Source organism: Anguilla rostrata, chromosome 1, assembly GCF_018555375.3.
Source record: "Anguilla rostrata isolate EN2019 chromosome 1, ASM1855537v3, whole genome shotgun sequence".
Taxonomy (NCBI): Eukaryota; Metazoa; Chordata; class Actinopteri; order Anguilliformes; family Anguillidae; genus Anguilla; species Anguilla rostrata.
In genome coordinates, this window is record NC_057933.1 from 50,746,157 (window position 1) to 50,773,683 (window position 27,527).

General features: G+C 45.6%; 1 protein-coding gene across 1 annotated transcript; it reads right to left on the reverse strand.

Moving 5' to 3' along the window:
• Positions 1-373: 373 nt before the first annotated feature.
• Positions 374-27,527, reverse strand: emc2 (ER membrane protein complex subunit 2). Its single transcript, XM_064341054.1, has 11 exons — positions 27,370-27,527; positions 26,073-26,186; positions 20,534-20,598; positions 19,244-19,329; positions 17,902-17,959; positions 11,943-12,028; positions 11,743-11,802; positions 8,964-9,045; positions 8,419-8,529; positions 6,888-6,992; positions 374-820 (listed from the first exon to the last, which is right to left on the reverse strand). The coding sequence occupies exons 1-11, from the start codon at positions 27,407-27,409 to the stop codon at positions 734-736; spliced, it is 894 nt and encodes a 297-aa protein (XP_064197124.1). The 5' UTR covers positions 27,410-27,527; the 3' UTR covers positions 374-733.

A 27,527-nucleotide genomic window follows, 5' to 3' on the forward strand; every position in this document is an offset into this window, starting at 1 on the left:
CCCATGTAAACGGGTTTGACACTGTTTTTGAGCTGAAGGGTGGAACCCGCAGCTGGAAAATGTGCGTGGGGCGCTCTAACATGTTGGCTGCAGACACTCTTTTAATGAGACTTTTTTTTCTTCCACCAAATTGTTAAAGCAGGCTGTTACTCAAAGCGCAGAGTCAAAGTGGGAGTGGGAGCTGCTTCATTGCACACACTGCGTGCTGAATTTAGGGTGTAGGTATCCTCTAAGCATGGTCTCACGAGAATAACAATACCATCTTCCCACCAATGGAGGGATCTTAAGCTGGCAAAAGATTAAGCGCACATTCTCAAATAGGAACTGTTCTCCAAACAATATGGCTGTAAAACATTGACCAATGTGCGAGGAGTGGAAGCAATTTAAAAGTTTATTGTGACAACTTATAGACAAGTGTGGCCATAACCGTGAACATAATTGCAATTATCAACTATTCTGTTAGCAAACAAGCAAGGTTCGAGAGCAGAACACGAAAGCAACATCGACCGTACGCCGTCTGGATCTCAGAAGTCGCCACGGCTACGTGCTTTATGCAACGTGTTCTGCCTCTAACCTGCCTGTCCTTGGCTCATCATTAAATTAAACATAAATCTTTAATGATATAAAAAAGTGAGGAGAGAAGGCGTGGTTCAGGGACTTGGGGAAGGGGGGGGGGGGTGGAGCTGCCATTTCTGCTCATTGGGGGGGGTGGGGGGGAGGTGTAGGTGCAGCTCTAGGACATGGTGATCTGCATGGATTCCAGCATCTCCTCCACTGCCTTCACTGAGCACTTGGAGTCTTTTGTCCCCCGACCGGCCAGCTGTGGGAAAAGGGGGGGAGAGAGAGAAACGTCACTGTTGTGGCGGAAATCCGCCTTCACTTAACCTGACCTGCCAAAAGGCGCTGGGGAGTTCTGCACGTTTCCACTTCAGCGGGTCTCATCTGTGTCTGCGCACAGAGGACGGGGGGGAGAGGGGCCATATTTCACAGGGGGCTCCACCCCTGCCCACCCACACCCCATATATCTTTCTAATTACACACAATACTTAGGGATGTGTCTGACTGTTGCACGTGCGTGCCACCATACTTTGCATCATCTGTCACAGGCTGATATTTCATCACACTCAATATGTGAAAAACTGAAGTGGAAATAGGAAATAAAATCAGATTTTTCTGAAATGTTCAAAAACATAGAATGTAGTAAAAATGATGCATATAATAATAAAATTAATTTGACCCAATTAAAGTCAATTTGATAACGAAAATATTTTTAACTGAAGGGGGCAACAAAGTATTCATACCACAAAACTCAATTCAGTAGCTGGGTTTTGGCCATTTCGTATTGCAATTAAAACTGAAATTTCAGGAAATGAAGAATTGCAAACGCATTTCAGCTAAGCAGTACATCAAATAAACCAACGGCAGGGTGTGGATTCCTAGCAGCATTGTGTTGCTTTTGAGATGTGTAGCAAATAACATTCAAAAAGTGGACAGGTGACAATGCACTGTGCCACAGTGGATTCACATGCACAGTGCATACACAGCAATAACGTCCAAATGCAAAATATCAAAAATATTCCCCTTAAACATCTCGGGTTGAAGGTCTTTGCAGGTCTTCAGACAAATATATCAAACTGAGTAAAATACTGTGACTATAAAATAGTAAGTCACGCACAGCGATTAGCATGCTAATCCTCAGGCAAGACTGAAAAACGTCCAGTTCCAGCACACTTTAGAGAGATCAAATTTATCTCCATCTTTTGGAAGCAGGCCATTTATGACCTCGTTTTATTATGGTTTCATCTATCATGAAAAGCACGTCCTTATTCATGTCCCGAGGCATGTAAACCCTTACCATAAACCAAGGTACACGGAGAACCATTTGCACCCCTTTCTCTAATTGGATATGACCACATAATCGCATCGTTGTAGCCATGCAAGCGTGAGGGCCAGAACCCAATCAGAGGAAGTGATGTCAGCAAAATGGGCCAGGTCCAGGTGAGTCAATAGCCCTGGGTTTGGACCGCAGAGGTGGGATTCTGCCCCCTGCCCACAGCCTTTTGCCCCTCGTGGCCCCACATTTCCGCCCTGTGCCCGGCTTCCCTGGAGATGGCCGCCGTGATTCCGTGGGAGCCGAAACAGAACTATTCTCTTCACCATGTGAGGACCTCGTCCGGCTCTCCCCAAAAAATGGGGCGCAAAGCCTCAGTCGGGTGGGGAACCGGGAATTCCAAAATCCGGTAATGTACAGTCAACCTCTTTTAAAAAGTGAAAAAATAAAATGAAAAAAGAAGACAAACTGCACATAAGGGCTTTGCGAAAGGAGGGAAATACAACTGAATCAGGAGCTCACCCACCACCCCTTGAAATGATTTAGTTTTGAGTCCTTCTTCAGATCCGTGACATCTGCTCTAAAGGGGAAGGGCAGGAGGAGCGACTAGCTTTGATTCTGGCTGCTAGTGTTGGGCGATAGGGCTCCTCACAATTAAACCATTAAGAAAAACGGGGCGACCCCGCTGAACAGCAAAGCGATACACTTTCCCACGTCACCCCGCAGGTTCTGGCCCGTTCAGCCGTCTGGGTTTGAAAACATTTGGCCCGTCCTGAGGGAAGATTAATGTTCTCCTTGGGGGGCCCCCTCGCTCTCTCTCACCCCCCCCCTCCCCCCCACCACAGTTTTCAGACACCCACGCAACAGAAAAACACTTTTCTCCGCTTACATCCCCTGAAGCCGCTAATGTTTGTATCCTTTCTGGGAAAACCCGCCAATTCGGTCACGGGGGGTCTGCCCGCGAGCGCGCGGACCGCCGCTTCAACCTGCGCAGCCGCCCGCCCGCCCGCCCACCCCCACGCGCGCCGCGCCGCTCACACACATGCACTCGGTGTGCGCCGTGCCGCTGTTGCCACGGTGAAGCTTGTTTATCTGCGACGCCGCAGAGGAATCTCTCTGACCGCCTTGGCGAAAGCGAACGCTCGGCAGCGTAATTGCAGGCCGTGACTCATCCGCCGCGTTAGCGGATGACAGTCGCCGCGTTTCTGAGAGCCGCTCATCCACAAGCGGTCGCGCAATTATTTAATACGCCCCAGGTAAGGAGGCCCGTGTCATTTAAAACCCTGTAATCTATCAATTGGCCGATCGTGAAACCGCTAAATGGCTGAGAAAGTCATTTGTGAATCTTACCCGGAGAGCGTTTGGAAGGAAAAAAAGAAAGAGAGAAAAATGTAAGCGAGACGCGTCGGACGTGAGGTTAGAAACTGCGGCTGTTTGTTTCACGTCATGCGGCGCGCTGCTACTGCGTTTCCGATTAAGGCGTGTGTGACGCGTGCGTAACAGAGGGTTACACAGAGATAACACAGTCTGTGTCTGAGGCAGACACGTGTGCCAGCGGTGGCCTCTGAAACGATCATTCATGCAAATCCTTCAAAGTGAGCAACTGTCACGCACAAAAGTTACATTTCTCTTGTAGGACACCGGCCGCGTATTTGGAATATTGTCTGCGGCGTCTCTCAGTGATGCGTTGTTCTCGATGCCTCCAGCGAGCGGAGGCGTACGCGTGTATGACTCACAGCGCCCCCGCCCCCTGCCAGTCACGACCTCTCCCCGACCCTGCAGCGTCGCTCCCGCCACGCCCACCTGCCCCTTTTCTCACATTAAGGTATGATAACCACCAGGTACGGGGGCCGTAAAACTTAACCGCTGTCGCCCAACCTTTAATGTCGACATCAATCAGAAGCCCTGACCCAGAGAGACGAGAGACTCCTTTCAGAACTGCACAAGCCAGGAAGAAAGGAAGAGAAATGCCCTTTAATTTATCTGACCAGCAGGTACACCCTGTACACCTTCTCCTAAGGAGAGAGGAGGGGGAGAAGACTCTCGTCCTGGGAGTGTGAGTGTGTGTGTGAGAGAGAGAGAGAGATACTGTGAGAGAGCAAGAGAGCGAGAGATATACAGAGAGAGAGGGAGTGAGCAAGAGAAAGATACTGTGAAAGAGCAACAGAGCGAGAGAGAGAGAGAGAGAGTGAGTGAGAGAGAGAGTGACAGAGAGAGAGCGACAGACAGACAGAGAGAGAGAGAGAGAGAGAGAGAGAGAGTGACAGAGAGAGAGCGACAGACAGAGAGAGAGAGAGAGAGAGAGAGAGAGAGAGAGAGGTTCCCAGCACTACTCATTGTGATTGCGGACAAATTAAACACACAGGATGGCCTAACAACTTTTAAGCGGCCAGGGCAGAGATTAGTTATTACTTCCCTTCGGCTGCTGATAAAGCCGGCCATGTCTGCGACTGTCGGGGAACAGAGGCCCTTTTCTTCCAGGGCCCCTTTCCCAGGCGCACAGAAACACTCCTAATCAGATGCTTAGGGGAGTTCCAATTCCTTAAGAAGGACCTTTGATGCAAAGGGAGCTTAAATTCCATCACGGGCCTTGGGAACCTTCTGATAAAAATCGGCCGAGCTTTAACATACAGAGGTCAGGAGTGCTTCCCTCAACGGTGCCAAAGTCAGGAGGGGTCCCGTTTTCATTAAAAAAATAAAAAATAAAATAAATAAATGCCCCTGTCCAAAATATTCCAGCCGCAAGGCAGAAAACAGGTATTAGGCTACTTTGCAGGAAAATTTCAAGCCGCGGAAAATTTAACCATTTAACAACATCTGGTGAGGTGTTTGCTTTGTAAAAAAATGAATAAAAACATTGATTTTGGGTTTTTAGTTTTTATTAAATGTGACATGCTCATGCATTTGATTCACGCTTATGAATGTGTCACATTTGCAAACTGAAAGACAAGCACTATCCACATGACCTCTCAGTCTGGCCACGGAAACAGAGCACACACAGTTCCAATCTATTTGGCTGGGTGCATTTTGGGAAGCAGCACAACGAATTGGGCCACGATTACTAAAAACAAAGCAATGCCCTGCGGCTATCAGCGATTAGCCGAACACATGGCACGATCTGCTCGTGTTAAACACTTGGAAGGTTAAATGTGCTATTAATGATAACGTGCAGGATTTATTCAGTGCTTTCAACCTCAGGAGGCGCTCACATTGCCTTATAAGGAGAAAGGAGGGGATGGCCACTCACCTTAATCAGCCAGTAGTGTTACTAGTGGTCATAATTATTAATAACCATTAGTAATATCAAGGTCTATACACCTCAATGTTTTTATCTACAAAGGCCTTTTAAATAAGCTCTGTCTTTTTATGCTGCTAAATTTTAGGCAATGAAACCACAACACCAGATGCCTGGACTACATTACATTAGTTTCCACAGGTTCACGCTGAATCAGAAGAAAGGCCGCCTATAGTTTTAAAGCACCACACATTTTACAAAAGTCTGTTAAATTGGATATGCTAGTGTGGCAGAGCCATTTTAATACTCTTATTTGTGATTTCATTGTGGATGCACTGTAATTGTTTTTAACGGTCTGCTGTGTTTTTTCTGTGTCCTGTGGTTTCCTTTTCGTATTATTTTAAAAACGTAGCATCAGCGCTGTAACTTTACAGCTGTTTTATTGCTTGTTTTTATCGTGCTGCACAGGCCACGCTTGTGATAGAGACCACGGTCTGAAGTGTACCCCACGTATAAATAAAAGTTTTTTAAAATTGTTATTACACTTAGCTATCCTGGTGACACGCGAGGAGGGTTCACATTTTTAACAGCCCTTCAGGCATGGCTGGGTCCAGACCCCAGTGGACAGTGATGCACAAAGGTCCATGCAGAACCAATTCACACGGTCAACGTGCAGCAGGAGCATATGACCAAGGTCCACACGATCCGAAAGCAGAAAGGATGAAGAAACAGAAATCATGGCGTAGACCATCATGCGAAGCGCCGCCCAGCTCTGAAGCGGCAGCTTCAGGTAATCTGAAGCCAGGTAAGCTGAAGCCAGGTAGCTGAAGCCAGGTAAGCTGAAGCCGGTTTCTGGAGAGAACCGGTTGATGCGCAGCGCGGGCGAGGAGTCCCGGTGCCGTCGGCGCAGAGAAACGGAAACTCTTATCGCTCAACATCTTGTTTGGCTTAGAGCGCAAATCGGCGAGCTTCCCCCAGCGAGCCAGGACGGCAGACTGTGGCGAGGAGGAGGGGCGGGGGGGGGTCGTGCTTTCATGGCACGCTATGGCTTAAAGCCCGCGCTTGCTGAGTAAGGAACCGCTTATTACACGTTTAGCCGTCGATGCCTGAATAAGCAGCGTGCATCCCCCACGCCGGTCGTCGAATTTCTGTTAAGTTCTCATTTATGCGCGGCGTGCCATAGCAACCGTGTAAACCCCGTTTAGCGATACCATCTGAGAAACGCTTCAATTTTTCCTCTAGCGAGGCACACCAGCGGTACACGCGCGCATAGTTTCCTTTCCCCCGATCAGACGGCCCCGGGCTCGGCCGAGCCGCCACGACTCGCGCGGGATCGACGGCTCCGCTTACGCGCGGACACGGAAGACATCCGCGGAATACGAACCTGTTCAATAAAAACCAAGCCGCGGGACGAGGAGCGGGCGGGAGGCTAAAACAACGCGCTAGCTGCGAAGAGCGCCACACGTGCTGCATGCTCTCCTGCGTCTCGAGATGCTCCTCCGACACGCAAGACGCGCAGCAGGCCTCTTTATCAGACAAATGCATCGCAACGCAATCGATGGATGACGCAATTAGGTAGCCTCTGGAGGAAACCGCCCACATTATTGGGCCGTGAACAGCATTACACAACCCGTTTTATTTGCTTAGAGGATTCCATTATCCGGGACTGACACAGCTTAATTTAACATACTGCCCACTTACACGGAGCATTAAATGTTAAGTGCTTTGCCTCGAACGCACTAGGGCAGCCCCCCCCCGCCCATCTGGGATTGGAGCTTGTGACCTTCCCCGTAAGGTCGATCGGAAGGGAGCGGCACTCACCTGGTAGGCCCTGTTGATCTGAGCGGCCGCCCAGGCGGCGTACTTCACGTTGTCCTTCTTCACCTTGGCGCTGACCTTGGGGCTGGCCGCGATGTGGCTGGCCGACTGCGGGGGAGACGGCGGGCGACGTTAGAAACGCTAAAAAACCGCCGACCGGCGAGCAAGCCTCAATTATCACGACCTGACAACCTGACACCGCGTTCGCCCAGAGGAAAAAGTGAACGTTCAGTAGCACATGGCACCCCCCGAACCCTCAACCCTCAGACCCTTAATCTGTGAAACGGCGCGGACGCTCGGCGCTGACAGGCAGGGGGCCGCGCAGCGCGGAGAGCAAAATGTGAATCATGCTCTCCGGCCGCAGAACAGCTACTCTCCCCGCCACAAATCCCACGTCTTACATGCTATTCCCATCATCCACCCAACGCCAACCCCAGAGGGCTTTGACGGGCGAGACATGAAAGCCCGCCCAGTGGACGTGCTGAAATATTAAATGCAGAGCAAATCGGCCCGGCTTTCTGGAGTCCGCGGGCGCGGAAACTTCACGCCGCCGCGCGCCCGTCGATGTGGCGGCTCGCGCCGTTAAGAGGAAATGGCCGCTTGCTCGCGCCACTGCGCGGTTTTGGGACCTCCTGGGGCTCTCCAGCTAAACTGCCCAAGGCATCGTGCCAATACAGGTGTCGGTGCTTTCCCGCTTATAATCCTCAAATAAACACGATGTTTTGGGCTAGAGAACACTTTAACGACTCGTCCGCATCTGAGAGGCTCGCGCCAGAGACGATTAGCGGCGCGAGCGTCCGGCGCCGCCACCGCCGAGAGGCCATGGCGCCCGGACACGCAGCGAGTCGACGCACAGCGCGCGAGTCACGGCTTCGTTGCGTCCGGGCGAATTAAAGGCTGTGTTATGAGACACGTGGATCTCCGCTCAGAGAGCTCCCACTGCAGCCTGTACGCTAGTCTACAGTGTAACCGCCCGCTAACCCGCGAACATAATGAGCCCCAACGTCTGCACTCCTCGCTGGCCGGCCTGTGTTTTGCCTTCTTGGCTTCACGCGGGGCTGGGGGGGGCGGGGCGGGGGGGGGGAACGCAGTCTCTGTCCGGCGGCCCTCCATACCGCCGGCTGCTTTATTGGTGCCGTTTATGTTTTCATGTCAGGCGCACTTATAAATGATGCATTGGTGTTAACGGACAACTTCCTGTTTAAATAAATATGCAGATGAAAGGGAATAGGAGCCGGTGCGGACGGAGTCGCAGTCTGGGCCCGTTAGGGCCGAGGCAGGCAAACCCAGCTCTCCCCAACGGCACTGTTTTCAAACGCAAGTGATTTATTTACTTTAGTCATAAACATGGAGAAATCCCATAAACGCCTGCAAAGAAAACTCCGGAGCGGGTCTTTTCCTACGTGAGTAGAGTGAGTCAGCAGTGACTAATTTTGTCTGAGAACTGACTGGTCACAGAGAAATTCAGTAGTTTGGATGGAGGGGGAAAGTCTTCCTTTTTTTAAGGAAGATTTGCAATGCAATAGGAACTCACCATGTACAGGCCAAACAGAGCTCTCATGTTTCTATTGTTTAGCTTCAGTGCCTGGGCAAAATATTTTCTAGACAGCTCCAGATTCTCCATGCCACCTTGTGTGTACTTCACCTGCAAACACAAAAGAGGAGTACCCTAATATGAAGATTTCTGCTGTCAAAATGCATGACCTTGAAGCACGCTTCTCATTGCTTTAATGAACCCAACCATAAACAGAAAAATTATTTTTAAGCGCAAAATCTCTAGCGTACAATCATCATATATCTCTTTCTATAGAATCAAAGAATTTAAAGGGCATCAAAGAAAATAACCTGCAGTGCTTTCAATTATATTATTATTATTATATTATTGGTCATAATTTTAGATACGTTTAATATGTGCAATTAATTGTATTTAAAATCCATAAAACAACATTTGAAACGTACTGCCACAATTGCAGGCCTTGCTGGCCATATTAAGCAGGGAGTAAACAGCCTTTTAAGCACGGGCAAGTGTTTCCACGGCTTTTATTTTCTCAATAAAGCCTGAACATGTGGCCCACCTACCTCAGCATACTGCTCACAGTACAAGTGATTATGGGGGTTGGTCATCATCAGCTCCTCCAGGCAAAACGCAGCTTTAGCATAGCTGAGAATTCAAAACAAACAGCAGGTCAGAGCAAGGAAAAGCCCAACCCACCACTGCGCATTACACTAAATCCAACACAGAATTACACATTTTGAAAACTAACACAGTCTGACATTTATAAACTCCGTATCTCCCAGAAATCTCTGATCAGGCCGAATGATTGTTCAACAGGTAATCCATAATGACGCCTTGGATAACTAAGGATGATCATAAAATGGAAATTGCTCCGCTAGACCTATCGCGTTACACTATTTTGGGGGGGCGGGGGTGTAGGAAAATGCTTTCCTGAACTTATTGTCCAAACCACTGTCTGCAATTCTCAAATGAGATGACTTGCAGCAGACCGTTGAGCTATTGACCTCACGCTAATCTCCCCCGACTCCAAGCCTCCATGTCAGCTTTCTGCCCATTGTTCAGCCCAGCAGCTCAAACAGAGTTACTGTACTTTAAAACAAGGGTGGCGGGGGAGTAGCCAGAACTGGAAACGAGAAAAATGAAGACACTTGCGTTAAACTGCAAGTTCAAGTTTTTTTTTTTTTTTTTTAAAGAAGAGAAAATGAAGCTATAAAGAAGATAAAGCTCGAACGTGCTTGCGGCACGCTGGAGCGCACTGCCTCGGAAAGCTGCGGAACCTTCCAGCGGAACTTTCCTGGGATTGTTTGTCAGGGTCCATCTCTGACTTTCTAAGGGCACGTCGCCCGTGCGATAGGCCAAGCACGATTCAGCGCGGCTGGACTGAAGCAGCAAAAAAAAAGAAGGAAGGGGCAGTCAGGTACATGGCGGTCACTGTCGCTTGTTGCTGGCGACAGTTTCGCCCTGGCCTCGGCAGTGAACGCGGTGGCCGCTCCGCGGGGATGAGGGGGTCCTCGGCCCTGCTTAACGTCTGCCCTGCCGACTTCAAAGCGAGCGCTGGTTTCGGGGTGGGGGGAGAGAGGGGAGGGCCGCAGGGAGGGCTGACGGCTGCTTACAATTACCACTTCCCCTCCGTAAAGGCTTTCAGATGTGCCTCTGCTGCGGCCCGGGCCTGCGCCGCAGGCTTATCAGAGGGAGCTCGGCTTCAACACCAGGCCCCCTCTATCAGCGCACTGAGTAAACAAATCACCGCATGCCCGAGCCTCCCCAAACCCTCACCCACGTAGCCCCCCACCCCCCCCCCCCAAGAGAGCGCGGCCTGCCCCCCGGTGCCGCTCGGCAACGGCACCACGCCACGACCGCTGACACCGAAAACGAATACGTAGTATCACTGGGCGTCCCTGGAAACGCAGGCGAGTACACCATACTTGAAAGGTACGTTCATCACGCACGGCTTAATTCGCTGCAAGTTTTCGAGTTTTGAGGCAGTTCAATGCGGCCAAGCGGCTGAATCTGTCAATCTGTCACCGAAAAGACTCAAACGCACTGCAGTCTTTGTCCAGCAACTTCTGGACCGCTCGAAAATCTGGTCACAAAAATTGCGTCAACCAAAAAAAAAAAAAAAGACATCTTTTCAACACTTTTAACACAATTAAACAGTGAACTATAAATGGAAAAAGGATCGTGTATTTTTGGAACACCGGCCTCAACTATCCTCCCCTCACCACCAGACACGGTTTCTTTTTTTTTTTTTTTGTCGGTCTTGGAAAGTGCCACCACCTTCTCTTGGGAATCTAGCTTGGGCAGCTCTCCCTCTGGAAAAGCCAGGCGATAATGCGATACCACGCACACACACACACACACACACACACACATATACACACACACACACACACACACACACACACACACACACACACACACAAAAAGGCATGCTTGCAGAAAGGGCTTCGGGAATGAATGGCGCAATATTAGAAAACTCGGGCTAAGCTGTGAGCTAATCCTCTCACCCTGGGATTTCCTCCTACCACGACGGCAATAACCCCCCCGACAAAAACATTAAATATCCAATAAGCTGCCTCTTACCGCGGTCAACATTCCTGCCGCCGCCGATTTCCTACCGGGGAGACCGAGCAGCCAAACCCAGAGGTCTGCTCCACTAATTCTAAGCCCCAAACAATTATAGGGGATAAAAAGTGACACAAACAAAATGATTTTCTTGCCATGCTCTTGTCTCGCGGACAATGCCCCATAGCAACTGAGATATTAGCAGGAATAGGGGGAGCTCCATCTTACCCTACAAGTATGAGGGGCTTAGGCAGAAATCCCATTAAACTCTGATTCCATGTGACAAACAGAGACAATGCTGGGCTCGGCTCCCGCTGAGTTTGGCATTTCGTGGCCCCTATTGTGGTCATCCAACAACCTGCTTGGATCAAGCTGTCAGCCATTGCTGAGGGGGCCTTGAAAACTATCTGAGAGCTTAGTGATTTAAAAGCACACCCTGGGCCCAGGGGTAGCGAAGAGCCCAGAGCCGCCCTTCTTCCACACAGCCAGGCCGCTCGCGGGTAAGGGAAGTTGTTCTCTTTAATTGCTAGCCAGTCGCTACCAATCCAAGGGATCCGGCATACCACTTAAACCGTCACCAAATCAACACAGAAACCCCCGTTACTTACACATCCGAAGCATGAATCAGATGGATCCAGGCCTCAAAGGTAAAACACAAGAAAGAGGCCAATCAACGGGCTACAATGTGTCATTGCTAGGACGGCAACGGCTTTTCATTGGTTCTTGGCGGAGGCGACGGAGAAGGTGCGTGAAATGGGCGAAGCGAACGAAGCTTACTCGTGCTCGTTGATGTAGAGCTCCGACAATTCGTGCCAGGCTTCCTGGTCTCCGACGAACCTGAAAGACAGACAGGCCACAGCTCACACAGGGGGCCGGGCCCACTCAATCAAATGCAAAGCCCCTTTTAATTAAAAAGTGCCGGGAGAGAAAAGGCCCGGCCGCCGAGGCGCGGCTCAATCCCCTTGTAAAACACTCACTGCTCCAGATACTCATTCAGCTCGCGGATGGCCTCTGCGCTTTTCCCTTGTGCTTTCAGAATGGCAATCTTGCGCTTTCTCGCGGCCTGTGGATTGACATTAATAGAGGATTAGGGACTCAATTCCTCAAGTGTTTGTTAAAGAGGGAGGGGAGGGGAGGGGGGTCGTTTCAACCCAAAAAACCGGTACTCCTGTGGAATTCCAATTCTTGGGTCCCAAAACTCCCCCACAACACCCCTCCCCCCCACAGAACATTAAACTCAGTCCTCGCCCCCCCCTCCCCCTCCAGGTCCTGTGCAGAGTGGCCTCGCGGCGTTCTCCGCCTGCTTTCTCGCGTCCACGCCGCCGCGCCCCGCGGGACGGGCTTCCAGGGCCTCAGGAATCCCGGAGCCGCGGGGGGCGCCTGATCTCCCACCGACCGCGGCGCCTCCCGCCCCTCTTCCTGCTCGCGAGAGGCGCGCAAACGCAGCCCGGCGCCGGCGCAGGGGCCGGGGAGGCCGTCCGCCCCCACACAGCGCGAGAGGGGGCATGCTGGGAGTCCGTTCCGTTGGCTTGGTTCATTATGCGCGCCTCCCAAATCTCTTATAACCTGAAGTTTAACGGAAGGTCAACTCGGCGCTTGTAAACATCACAAGGCACCCTCCGCGTGCGGTAAAATGCGAGCGTTAATTACAGGCGGGGACGGGGCCCAGCCCAATCGAGCCGCGCGCCCCGCATTACACAACCCTCCGCCCGAACCCATACAGAACTTTCGCATGACCAGTGGAGGGCGCTTCTCTACAGCCGAAAGACAAAAAAAGGCCAACGGTTAAAGCGCACCGAGACGAGTTTCTCCTGACAGAGATGTATTTTTTTGAGGTTTTCTTTTTCTTCATCGCAGCGTGTGAAGCTTGACGTGTGGACCGACCGCGAGTTAAGGTTTCCGAGAGCGTCGGTGGGTCAGGCCTCGCCGTCGCGGAAGCGGGCGGTGAGTCATGTCTCAGACGGAGAAAATTACGCGTTGCCTAACAAACCGGATCCGTTCGAAGACGCTACCGAGGGTTTTTCTGCGTAAGTCTGGGATTGGCTCCTACGTTTTTAATGCCGAAGGCGTAGCCTTGACACAGATTACATTCTCATCAATCTGAATCAGAGCGTGCCGGAGCGCCTCTTAAGATCATTCCAAGTTTCTCAGAGGGCCCTGGCCTATACCATGCAGCATGGCACCGCACGTAATTTATGAAGTGACGTTTGTTTGAAGGACCTCTACCACATCCATTACCGATTCGAGAGCCATGTGTGAGTCACATCTTCAGAAGCGTAAATCTGGGTTCCGCGCTCAGGCGTTTTTTTCCCCCTCCGGCCGCACTTTCGCCCAGGCTGGCTGAGACCCGCCGCCCTTTCACACGCGAGAGCAGGCCGAAGCTCACAGCCCTCCGCGCCGCGGAAGTTCGGCGTCTCGCGCGCGCACGCCGAGCCGGAGCAGCGGCACGCGGGGGGGGGGGGCCCCCCACCGAAGCCGCACGACCAAGACGGGGCACGTGGGAAACCGCGGTTAAACCCCCGTCTGAAATTAAAGACCGAATCTCTCCCACAGGGGCCATTGTTTGCTTCCGTCCGCCAATGGTCTGTCGTTTTCGGGTTGCTAGGGAATCGTTCCCTGAGGAATCCTCTTAGGGAAGCATTTCCTCTGGAGGACATAGGTGGTCATCTGGGAATTTTCTACATGGACTCTAATGACGAGAACTTCAGCAAACCCATCATTAATAATTCAAATTTCATAAGGGCTGAGGCCATTACTTTCAAACATGCATACAAATTCAGATGTGGCTATATCCAAAATCATTTCATTTGTATTTTAAGAAAATTATTTTGGGACTGAGAAAGAATGCCTTTAGAAAGGGTCTGAAAGATATGAGCTGATTACAGCAATGTTCTTGCCTAACAGCTTATTCTGTGATAGCATAACTCTATCTAAATGTTTACAGAAGCTTAATTTTTGGAACAAAATATGCTACCCCCAAATTATATAGAATTCTAACAGTATTTCAACATTTTAACACTAAAGGGAATCCCATGAATTCAATAGTTGAACTGAAAACTGTGCATTTTTGGTTTTATTTTTTCAGCCTAACACGCCAGTGATAGAATGTGAAAAAAACAGAGGGTGGTCTTAAACAACTTTTAAGTCTTTGAGAATAAATGTTTTCCAAACAGAATATGAATTTATGGAACTACAGGGAAAGAAATGAAATCATATCACCCGTATCTCCTCTTTCTCCTCCGCTATAAAACACGCTGTTCTTCAAAGTCCACGTCTCCTCACAAAGTCCACACCCAGTAGGGAATTGACGCTGTGCGAAATCTGTGAATTTATATTCCCTCCAACTAAATTGTGAACATGTGGAATTTTCTCATTTGATACTGAAACGGCTTTGAGCGTCTATTGACAGGATCTGTAGGTCTACCAGGTTTTTTTTCCCCCCCTTCCCCCAGTGAAATTACTCAGGGGCCCGCAGCAACATATGGAAGTAGGTAGTTCTGAGCGTCACAAGGCACTTTATTAAATGCCGAGTCCTTCCAAACCACTTCTTTCTAAACTAACGATCCAAAACCTGGCAGGCGGGCTAATCCTCCAGTTGTCATGATTCTTTTTTAATTAGCGTTTGAGGGACACACTGACAGCGCATCTGACTGCTTACATCACTCCTGGCTCGTTGCGAGAGGGCCGCGGAGGCAGTCTTCGCGGGACGCGCGGTGCACCTATTGGCCGAGGTTCCTCGGTTCAGCGTGCGGGCGAGAGACAGCCGTCCTTAACACCATCGCACTGCCATAAACACGGGGGCTGCTGGCTAGCCACGGCGGTCAGTCACTCACTCAGTTGTACTGACGCGTTCTGCTATTGCAGAAAATGAAACCCCACTTTAACATCCAAGATCCCGGCGAGGAGTGTGTCGTGAGACATTTCTGGAAAGGCATCCATGAAATGGGCCTTATTGCATAATAAGTAACATTTAATCACGTCGACCTTTAGGGATATTTCAGAACTGGCAGTCACTTATCATGTAAGAAAGTGATTATTGTATTGGAATTAATCTTAACATTCACTTTTCATCAGCACTGCTGAATTTATCCATGTAGGCTATTCATTCTATGCATGCGAGTATGTGTTAATAAAGATTTATTACACCAAGGATAAGGATTTGATTAAAAAATCTTTTTTACACCAGGAATTCACACACTTGTGTTTTGTATCCATAGTTAAATAGCTCTCAAAATGACCTCAGAATACAGGTTGTAGAGTTATTCCAAGTGGAAAATAGGAAATTAAAAGCACAGAAACCACACTAAAGAATACTTTAAATGCAAAAGGGATAAGCTTACCATCACTTTTACTGAGCTAACATATGCCACCCCTTAAGCTACAAAAAACATAGAACAGGACATATTTAAACACTATTTATGGCGAATTATATAGCATCATCAAAAATCAAAACTTCAAAAACTCACAATCCTTATTATTTAACCGTTTTTTTTTACATACATCATGGTTGGAATTTTATAAAACAATTGCGTTTACTTACTTTAACCAATACTACAGCATTCTCAGCATAAAAAAGAAAGATAAAAATGTAAACTACATGGCACAATAATAAAAAAAAAACAACATTCTTTAAGAAACACAAAAAGAATGAGGAGAAATGTATAACGCAAGCAGAAATTTGCCAGATCATTGCTGTAGGTATTGGAACATAAAAACCCTGGAAGGCTAGGAGTTTGAAAATTGTTGGACACCGCCATAGCAAAACCTTGAACAATTTCTGTTGATTCAACAATTTTGGTTAATGGGGACCACATATATTCCTCAGCCTGTAATTACAACAGCTCAGTTTCGAATCTCAACCAGGCATTCTGGGATGCCTCACAAGTCCTCCCTGTGATGGCCAATTTTCCACATTTTTTTCTTTCTCCCCTCCTCCTTTTCATTTCTGAATGTATGAAAACCATGTTTAATGAAGATAAGTGTCACTTAATCCCTCTTTAAAGACAGGTGGCCCAGATGACGTAACGCGCGGCGTGGTAACGCGCGCGCCGTGGTAACGCACGCGCTGTGTCGCCCCACCCACCTGCCCCTGGGCTGGTGAAGACGGGATTGTGGGGAAATGGTGATTTTTGTTTATGACGCGCAGTGGTCCCGCTCGTTACGCCCTGCCGCGGCTGTGACGGACAGCCGGGGTCTGGTGGGTGGCGGTCCCTTTGGAGATCAGGAAACGGCAATCCTATGGGAGGATGCCAGGGCCCCGCCGGAGCACCACGCCGCATGGGTGGTGCAAGTTCCCAGACAGGCTATTCCAGGGTCCTCCTGTTTTTGTTACCTTTCAGGCAATCTCTCCACTCCAGTGAATTACAGGGAGGGGTTTGACTTTTTCGCTGCCAATGATACCAGTGACATTGTTTTCAATTTGAATAACTGCTTGGTGAAACATTAGGTAAGCCACAAGAGAAAAAGGGCAGAGGGGGCGGGGGATTTAAAAAATGTTCCCACAACCATGCGTTGGTTGTAAAAAGTTTTAAACGTTCGTGCTTGCAGGTAATTCGATGAAAGGTCATTATACCTTATCTGTTGTTTTTCAGTGGGTGCTGTAGGTTTACAGACCATAGCGCAGGGTATTTTAAGTGCATTTCCTTAAAATATTTTGTGCTTCAGTTTTTTTCAGGGTTATTTTTTGCATAATTGTGAATTATATTTGACTTGGAAAACTCCTGAACATGGGAAACAGGTTTCCTGGGGCTAAATATTGTTTTCATACCTCAAACCAACCTTTAGAATGTTAACAGAGAGGCCAGAGAGATATGATTACCAGGCTTTCAAAATAATTTGACCGCACTGCCGAAGATATCCATTTGCACTTGGTCCCCCCATTTACACTGCGCAATGTGCTTGCAATTAACTCGGTTCACGGGAAATGGGAGAGTTTTTCAGCTGAAACGCATGGAAAACAAACATGCCTGACATCGTTTCTCTTTTTTACAATGCAAGACCAGTATGCTGTCACTGCTTACATACAACAAAGCAGAAAATGAAGAAGACTGGCTTTGTCCAAAGAAAACACTGTTAAATCAATAAACGCTAGTGATAGAAAGGTGTTGGGGGGGGGGGGGGGGTTGGGCTAGATGTGCATGGTAGAAACACAGCTGAGGATAATTCACCAGAGAGACAAAGGCCCAGCTTTAGAAGAGAAAGGAGGTGACTGTATCAACGCGGACAAGAGTTTATTGACTCTGTCAGTAAGCTTCTATTTGTTTGAAATTGACGGTACGGAATTCTCACATGGCTTGCGAGAACAAATGTCTATGCCTCATTTCGAGCACTTGCCAACCTAGGGAAAATGTTTAATATATCTAAGCAAGTCCATGTGTCAGCACAGCAGAAGAAACTGTTGAACGTCTCCAGGGGTGCCAAAACAAATAAGGTCATGGTTTCTTTTGAAAACCCTTTAAACATTTATTTTCGTGCATGGCCGCATGTCCTTATGGAAACAATTAACAGCAGGTACAACGTGTTTGGGGTAGGAGTTTGGCAAAGCACAGTAAAAATGGATATCACTAAACATTTGACTGAATTGCAAGAGAATTTGCCATAAAATGCTGATAGTGTTAGAAAAAATACATGACAGCATTCACATGAAGATATAATGAGCATTTTAGCAAACACAAACATTCCACGTAAAATGTAGTTTTTGCGATTCATGTATTTTTGCTACAGTTCTCGCATACATGTATGATGCGCTTTAAGATAATATTTCGCTGCTCTTTCCCCAACACCCATCAGTGCTGTGGATAACTGCTTGATCAGCAATTTTGGTAAAAGTCCAGGTGGCGAGAATATGCTAAACTAAACAAACACACTCAAATGGGTCCATTTGATACAGGAAGTTAATAAACCACAATACAAAAAAGAAAAAAAGTTCTTCCTTACCGTGTTGGTTGGGTCATCTTGTAATAACGCATCGTATAGCTTGTTGGCATCTTCATACCTTCAAAAAGAAGAGAAATGCTTTTGCTTTGTCATAGATGACTGCCTCACACATCTAAATCAAATCATACAGTTATCAAGTTCTTGTATACAATCTGCACATCCTGCTGTGTATACAGAGAATGCCTGATGAAAATCAGCTCTGCTCTAGGGAACAGTGAATAGACATTACTGGCACTGTTTAAATAACAGCTGTGAGAATATTCTAGAACTTGAGAATAAATAAAGACTTCAGCAATGCAAAGTACGCAAAGGCACTAAACAACAACACTGGCAATGACTGGTTATTTGTAGAGCTGCAGCAGTCCCACTTTTTTCACCACACATGCCATTAAAATTGAGCAATACAAAGCTAACTTAGTTATGCAATTCAGATAAACAATTAAGATGTGCCATACTGCACAGTTTAAGGATCAAAGATGGGGCAAAGACCCATGTGATTATTTTGAAAAGAAAAGATATGAACTGTAAAAATCAAATCATACAGCAAAAATTCTTAAAAATTAGATGAGGGAGCAGCACTTAGCTTGTCGTGTTGAATAAGACAGAATGAAACTGAACTTGTTTTTATTAGACACAATCTGCAATGCTAACAGTTTAGTGCCCAAACAGTGCATGATCAAAACCTGTTCCACCCACAACCTACAACAGAAGCACTCTGTTTCCCATTAGCACCAAGCACCAGTGCTTACAGCTCCATTGCCCCATCAGATTCACTTTAAAACTCAACTGCACTTATGGAGATTTCAAATGGCATCTCCTTCCCATTCTTGGGTTGCTTTGATTTTCTTTATTTATTTAGGATCGGGTGGAAGCGTTTGAAGTTGTGTCACTCAAACGTAGCTCCACCTGACGCCCATTTGATCTGCTGCAGTTTATTTAAACTGACAGAGGAGGACCAGTCTCTCACAATTCAAACGGTCAAAACCGTTGGGAAGGGAAAGTTGTTGCGGTGGGGGTTCTGTAACCTTCCGGCCGTCCGTGTGCCAGGTGTTTTCTTCCCGTCGGCGACAGAACAACAAGAAAACCCCACACCGCAAAAAAACCCGAGGGGATCCCCTGTGAAAGTGGGTGCAAACCGCTTCCTTCCCAGGAATCCCTCAGGCCGACAAAGGGCAGCGCCGCAGAGTATTAAAGCGATCGCTTCCCTCTGCCAGCGCCACGGCGGGTTCCAAAATAAACAGGTCCTCCCTTCTGCCACTGAACATCTGTTTACTGCCGTCGGCCGCTCGTACGGTTACCCAGCGATACCGCCCAGCTGTTATTGCAAGGATATAGCGGGTACCTTTCCAAAGCCTCCAGCCGCATGCCGGCTAATCGCTTCACTCTGTGGCTACCTGGAAACTGCCTCTTCAGTTCCTGTAGACAGCTCTGCGAGGAAGGGAGAAGACGACAATTATAGCTGGCAGTGCCACGCAAACACCAAAAATAACCCCGCTCCTATTTTCCCTGGCTATGGGGTTTCTTCTAACCCACGAAAAGTGTGTCTTTCTGCAAAAACACGCAGACACATCAGACACAGACACGGCTGTATTTTAATCTCACTTCAGTCTGTCGACTGGGGGACGTGGCGATCCCCCAGACACTCTTAGAGCAGATTTCAGTCCAGTAGCCCCTGAGGAGATTCCGTTTTCTTGCATCACCCTGTTAAACATCCTTCCTAAACCCCAGTGATGTTTTCTTCTCCTTTTTCTAATGATTTGCAATTCCACTGTCAAGTTTTAAAGTAATATTCTCTACCAGCACATTGACCCTCTGGTGTTGCCATCACCAGACACTAGTGAAAGGAAAGGCTTCTTTACTGAATGACTAGGTGATGAATTGTGAGCACTCGGCTTTACTTGACAAGAGTGACACAGTCTTCTGTGCGTACCCACAGTTCCTTAAATTTCAAATTCTCCACCATAAAATGTATAGATAGGGTTCTCCTTAACCATTTTCCTTTGCAGAGAACTGAGGTTTGTTTTCTTAAGTGTCAGGACCAAGGAATGGTTATCATCAGATAAATGTTTCCTTGATAAAATGGAAAAGTCGGCACCACATACTGACCCATTCAGACAACCAGCGGAACAGTCCTGTTGATTTAGAAGTGTCTGCTATTTTAATGAAACCTCGACTCAATGCTGAAAACTCTAAATATTTTTGCTAACGATGACAATAATGTTTACTCCAAACACACTTGAGACAACTTCCTTCGCCTTAATTCGATCCAGACGTGGGTGCCTTTTCAAGAGTAAATTGCTTGGCTAAACATACAGCTCTTTCATTATGCGACAGGGCTTCTGTGTAAACCATTAAAAGTGAAAAATCAAAAGAAGCTATTCATCAAGGGAAGAAACTGGCAAAGGTGTCAGTAAGTAGGATATAATGGGGATTAGCCCAACACTGGGTCTGTGTTGTTCTGTGTGATTGGTTTTACCATTTCAGCAGTTTTCCACCACGCAAATAAAAGTGATATTTTTGGCTAGTCCCTACTGCAGACCCAAAAACAATTAACCATGAGTCATCTGGCAAGCGGGGCGACAAAGCAGCTATGAAAAAAGAGGGGTGTGGCAGTATTGCCGGAAAGACTCACCCAAGCCAAATCGTCCCGACAGCAGTCCAGCGCAGCAATCATAACCTGCTCATAAACAATCCAAACTGCATGGAACAAAATGGCACGTTTCAATTCAACATCAAGATGACAGGCAAAACATTTGAAATTAGCATGTTAACATTCTTTGCTCTTTAGCACAAGGAACCGTAACACTATACTTCTCAAGATCATCTGGAAGAGATAAGTAAGTGGCATTACTTCCAATACAGGTAAAAACCCTCTTCATTTAGAGGGAGGTGCCAGCAAGCTGTGACCATCCTTATGAAAAATGTGTGTCATGAAATGGTAAATTATGCAAAATAAAAAAATACAAAATATATTGAACATGTTATAATTGTCTTATGGAACAGTATATGCCCTTTTTCAAACAATAATTAAATACAATATATAATACTTGCGTGAAATAAAACCTGAGCAAAGTAAAAGGAACTGTCCAGGATATTCCGTCACAAATTAAATATAAATTTCCCAAATTCAGTAAATATCACTAAATATTAGGACAAAGATATACACAAAACATTATGAAACAGAAAAGCACCTTCATGTGTCTTCCTTTCACTTGGTGGAATTGAGCGTGTCCAAGTCACCTGTGTGTATCTGTACATACATACTGCTAAGAGGGAAAACGCGAAGACTTGCTCTATGTTTGGAATGACGATTTAATCATTTTTCTTTCTTTCCCGATATGTCAAAGTCAGGAGCCAAACTGACACAGTGATCCACTACAGAGAAGTCACTTCAAAATAAACTGGGTGAAAAATGTGCCATTTACTTGCTCTTGAAATATCCGGCTTAACATGAAAAATTGTGCTTCGCCAGTAGACAGATTACTGTCCTCAATTTTCCCAAGGTCTTGCTGATTTTTCCTATAAATGCTGCATTCTTAACTTTGGCCCTGGGACTGATTTGAGCCCACATCCCTGTAGTGGCCTTATTTTCCTCACGGTGATTGAAGATGTTAAAGAGGAAATTTTCCGATGAGTAATAACAGCCTCATCGTGTGCCTTCCTTTCACTTGGTGAAACTGACTGAGCGTGTCCAAGTTGCCAGATAAATCACCGAGCGATACATGCACCAACGGACCCACAGGCGTGTTACTGTGTTCAGTTTAATGGGTGGCAGAAAGTGCACAAGCCTACACCAGTCTAGTTACACTATAAGACCAAAAGTATCTGTTTATTAGTTTGTCCCAAATACAAATATGCTAAATATCATCAGCAAAGGCTAACAGTTGTCTATTATGACTAATGCGAATATAACAATACCAGAAAGAAGACACAATGTAATTAACTGAAATGTTACAAGTAGTAATAAGTCCATCTTTGCCATGTTCATATGTATCCTTGTTAGACTTCATGCTACGCTTCCTCTTCCTCTTCTGACCCACTCCCCAAATCCATGCCAACATAGAGATATTTTTGATTTAGCAATGCCAACCAGTATATTACTGCGTAAAGTTATGCTTGACTGTGTAATGCTGTGGTGAAGCAACCATTGATGGCATTACACTTGACTCTCAATCATTGTTATAGTTTTTTCATATGAGATGTACCATACACCGTTGGAAAGCGTATAATGTTCTCTACTGGACAGAAGATGTATCAGTGAAACCAGAATGAACTAAAAAGTATTACAATGGCTTAATAAGCAAGTGGGGTTTTGCATGTGGCTAATGTACATGCCTACCACCGCTTTCTATTTGCAAGTTTATTTCTCAAATGGATTGTTCAAGACAATAAATTACAACTGCATCTTGAAATGGACATCTCTATGTGTAAAACCAATGATCGGATTGTACATTTATTTGTTTATACGCAGATATTGATAGTAGAATGACATGATATAATTATGCAAAAAATGTGCTGTCAGCAGAAATTCATTCACACTTAATTTCTGAACTGAACTTGTCAATAGGACAGGAAGTCACCACACCTTGCAGTAAAACCACAGAGCAGAGTAGTTAACAGGGAACAAAATTCTGCTGGAATCCAAGCCTTCAAGATAAGAAACTGTCCGGTCCCTAAATTACTTGCATAAGACTTTGGGTTTTCAGGATATTATTATGTAACTTCATGGAACCCTGGGTATTATGTGCCCTTAGATGCAGCCCCTTGTACTGAGCATGTGTTCCTCTCCAAGTTGGATGAGTGGGTGGGCACACAAATGCTGCTTTACAGAACTACACGATTCCACTTCTTGAAGTTAAGCGAGAGGGTGCTCATTAACCTAAATTCATTTCAAAATGTTTAAACTGCTTTCTTTAAATGAATAATGTTATATTACGCAACAACTGCTATTTGCTGTAATAGTAAACCTCATGATACTATCTCCATCACTAAAAAATAAACAATGAACAGTGAGTTCTGATGCGGATCCTTCAGGGTACCAGTCAGCAACGCTGAGTTACATCAGCAATGCTGTGTGAATAAATGGGACATCATTATACACTTAGTTAGAACTAGCCTACATTTTGGCAATGTAAACTTTACTTAGAGTTTACTGTCTAGTCTGTTGTCAAACAGCAAGATGGACTGATTAATAAGCTTGGCTAAGAGATTAAGTTAATGAAATGTTCTTTTAAATCTTAACGTATGCATTTTTGCCAAAGTGGCCATTGCAGAATGACTTTAAATTGTTAGTTGCGTTTAAAAAATAATAATAATGCCCTGCTAAACATGAAAACTGACATGCCAAAATAAACAAATGCCTGGAGTTATTCTTGCAGTTTTATGATTCCAGCCCAGCTTTGATAATTGCCATCTTGTTTCACAGCCGATTTAAGAGCTTGTTTCAATAAAACAAGGCTGTGTAAAGTGCTTGCCCTACTTTTTAAAGACTGTTTTTGTAGTCATTATGATTCATACATACTTCAAGAGAGCAAGGCAACAGTGCATGAAGGTCAACAAATCATCTGAATTGCATCCTTATAAAATCTATACTGGCTGTCAGACAAGATTCATTTTGGCCAGCCTATTATGAACATATATAACATTGTATATACATTCACAAAAATATACATTGTATCAGTACGTACAGTAATTTTTACAGTAATAAAAATGCATATTTTTGCACCATAATTTTGCAGATTCATCTTAAATATTCAGTTAAAGAAAGGAATTATTTTCCTTTTTGAGGATAATAATGGCAACTGTTAACATGTTTGATATGTCATGGCACATTGACATCACTTGCTTTTATTAACCAATAAAGATCTAAACTCACGTCCAGGTAAACATTTACAGAATTGCTTCAAATTACTGAAGGTTATGGATGTTAATAGAAAATTGTACTGGTCAACCATGCAGTTTATTTTGCATTTTGGAGGGAAAAAATGTGACATGCTAAGCCAACGCCTTCACTAACTGCCATACTCACTCTGGCCAAATAGGCCTAAGTGTGTCTGCGTCTTTATCTGGTGCACAGCTTATTGAAGGTTCATTAAGTCAGCTGGGCAAATGTTTGCACATGATGGAGCTCTATGTCCCATCTTTAGCTTCAGTAATCAAAGATCCTGTTTACTATTAAAACCAAGCACAACTGATTAATGCTATCAGATAATTTTAATAAAGCTGACAGTATAGAGCAGAATGAAGGTGCTGGTTCTCAGATAAGAGATATGCCCCAGACTGTAAAGAACTCTGTCCATAAGAAAAAAAGCAACACAAACAAACCCCTAAATTTTATATAAGGTGCTGGTGATCGTAGTGATTACACTAAAAGAAGAAATGAACACCGCACACAGCGTCATAATTTTATTACTTAAAGTTGAAACGTTGGTAATAAAATTACAGAGCATAAGTGTGCAGTGTTCATTTCTTCTTTTAAAAAAACTCTGTCCATGCCACTAGCAACCATGGCCCACAGTCCCACAGGGTGGTGCATTATTGGCTGAGGTGCTGTGCTGCAGAGAGGGAGGGTTCTGCTTGGCAGGATTGTCCCTGTCTCATCTGCCAAGTGTCTTTTCCAGTTAATACAAATCAGTCTGATGCATATCGGCTAGTGGGGAGCAGACTGAAAAGAACAGATTGCTGGCCACACACACTTCGCTCTCCCAAGCTGACGGGATGTTCCAGTAATGGGATGGTCCTACAGATAAGACTGCCCCATTCAAAGCAGGAAAAAAAGACAATTGTGGATTTTTTAAAAAGTCATAATGCTGACAGTGCACTCTTCCCATGGATACATATTACAGTATCAAAAACTGTGCAATACCACAACTATTCTTTTGATTTTCAAGGTCCCAAAGGCTCCTTTCTACACTTTACCTCATAATTGCATTTGTCTCCTTGCTTGAATTGCTCATTATTTTTTCGATATGTCAAATGCAAATGTTCTAAATGTTCAAATGCAAACGTGTAACAGAAAATAATTACTTTAATCTCCAGACAAAAATATGTCTTGCATACATATACAAATGAAAAGAGGGCACAGGAATAACCTAAAAATTACAACACTTTACATTACATTACAAATCCCTTGGCAGAGGCTCTTATCCAGAGCAATAAACAGCAGTGGTGAATATAAGTGTTACTCTCAGGATAAAATTCCAATTGCAAAAATGGACTGTGGAAATTAGTGAAACACCATGGTTAACCACAAATTCCTGGTCAGGGAGAGAATTTCCAAAGACAGTGCTGTCTTCACAAAAAATGTTTCTGCCGTGAAAAAACAACTCTGCCACTCATTAGCTACTGGGATGTAGCCAGCTAGCGATAATGCTGCACAGTCTTAATTTAAACGGGAACACAGCTAAGCAACATATTTTGTCCGTTATCAAAACCAGCAGTCCTTTTCATTATATAATAGTATATTATACATAATAAATAAATAATAGCATATCACAAAACAATGTATTGGTAGTATTAGTATCCATCGGTAGGTCATAGTAGGGTTGTGGAATACACATCAGAAAAAAATACCCTGAGGTAACATTATATTATAACATTACTATGATTATTATTTTTCACATCATATAATTAAAACATTACACCTATAAAATGTACCGGGCTCTTTACAATGAGCACCAAACTTTTTTGAAATATGTCAGAAGTAATCCGTCATTACATGGTCTCAGAAGATCAAATTAGGGGTCTGCAACTCAAGTTCTGGTGAGATGAATGGTCTGTTGGATTTTGTCACTCTGCACTTAATTGATCAATTAAGTGGCTGATTGCCACACAGTCACCAAACCTCACCAGGGACCTGCAAGCAGTACTTCCTGCTCACAAAGCAGGATTACTTAATTGGATGAATAACTGCACTGAGTAAAACCCAAAACAACTCTTTTTACTTCAGTCCAGGTTCCAGGTTTGGGATGGTCATGGGTTGCACTCAGTCCCGTTATTCAGCTTACTCGGTAACCCTGCTTTGTGCTACAGATCCCAGGTTTCTTAGGTCTGAATTGTTTGTTGATCTTAGTGTGAAACCAAAACGCAGCGGCCACTATGGCCTGCCAGGGCCAGGGTTGCAGACCTCTGTAGCAGATGATGGTTAACAGGGTAACCTGTTTACTACTTACTGTCATCCCCGAGCTTCGACGCATGCTCGTTGATCAGTTCTTCACCAACATCCACGATTTGTTCACTGTTTCTATAGTTCTCTTCTCTCCATTTCCTCAATTTGTCTCGCATTTCTGAAGAAAGGATGTTAAACTTTAATGATTAAAGTTTAATCTTAACATTACACGAGTATATAAAATATTATCAGAACACAATTGTTACGATTTCCACTCTAGACGATAAACTACTTCATGAAAACAAAGTTACAATCGGTGGTTAGCCAGCCAATAGCTAGTCAGCAATTCGGTCAGCTGTTTACATTACATGCATTTAGCAGACCCTCTTATCCCGAGCGGTTTACACAGCAGTTTAGCTACGTGGTCCGTGAATGTCAGGTCACGAAATTGTTCGTAGTGTTAATGGGGTAAGTAGCGTTAGCTACTACGTTTGTAAATCATAACGTTATACTATCGACTCAAGACAACTGGTTCAATGGGCTAGCAATAGCTTGGTATGCTACCAGCACTGAAGGAGTCTGCTCCACTTCCATAACGTTGCCAAATCGCTAGCTATCCATGCGCGCTTCACATACACAGCACTGGGAAGCCGTGCACATTTAGATAGGTATAGGTAACTACCAAATTGATAACCCGTGCATGTGGACCAAACTAGCCACTGTGCAAGCAAACACAGTCGCATACGGCATATGCTAGCTAGCTGCTTTGTTAGTTTCCTTGTGATCACAGTGAAACTGGTGGTAGTCTATGTTGTGATTGACATAATCTGCGCAACCAGGCTAAAGGCTAATAAGATTTAGCTCTACAGATAACTAGCTAATCTAACTAGGTACTTAACGTTGATAGTGAGTGTAACTAAGGTCCGCGGTTGTAAAATGTACGCTTAGCAAGCCAGCTAACGCTGATAGCTAGTCTGCAATCAGTCTCTTGCTAGCCATCAAAGCTAACTGTCAAATTATGGGGAATCGCTCTGTACATTGCCGACGACAGTAAAATATAAAATAGAAAACGTTGTAAATAAAGACGATTTCAATAATTTGACCGATCTGAGTAACAGCTAATGTGTGTCTTGCTAATCTAAACCATTGTCTACGCATAGGCAAGTCTAACGTTAGTCTGCCTAATGCGGCGTTGAAAGCCAGCGAGCTACTCAGTTAGTTGAGCTAAATCCGGACCCAGCACAGCATCAGAAGAAAACTTATTCGGCTCTTTGTGTTGTCGCATTGTTGGTTGGGCTCTCTAAATCGTACAGCTTGTATAATTTTTAATAAACGACACAAAAAGTGTATATTATGTTTACCTTCCCAGGTCACATCATACAGTTCTGAAACAGACGCCATCTTTAAGAAAACTGGGCTACGTCACAGACGTCCCAGAGGTCACGCAGTGTGGTGCAAGGAGGTGTGGCCAATTCTTGGGCGTGGCCATAGGTGGACGCAGTCAGTTACGTAACTCGAC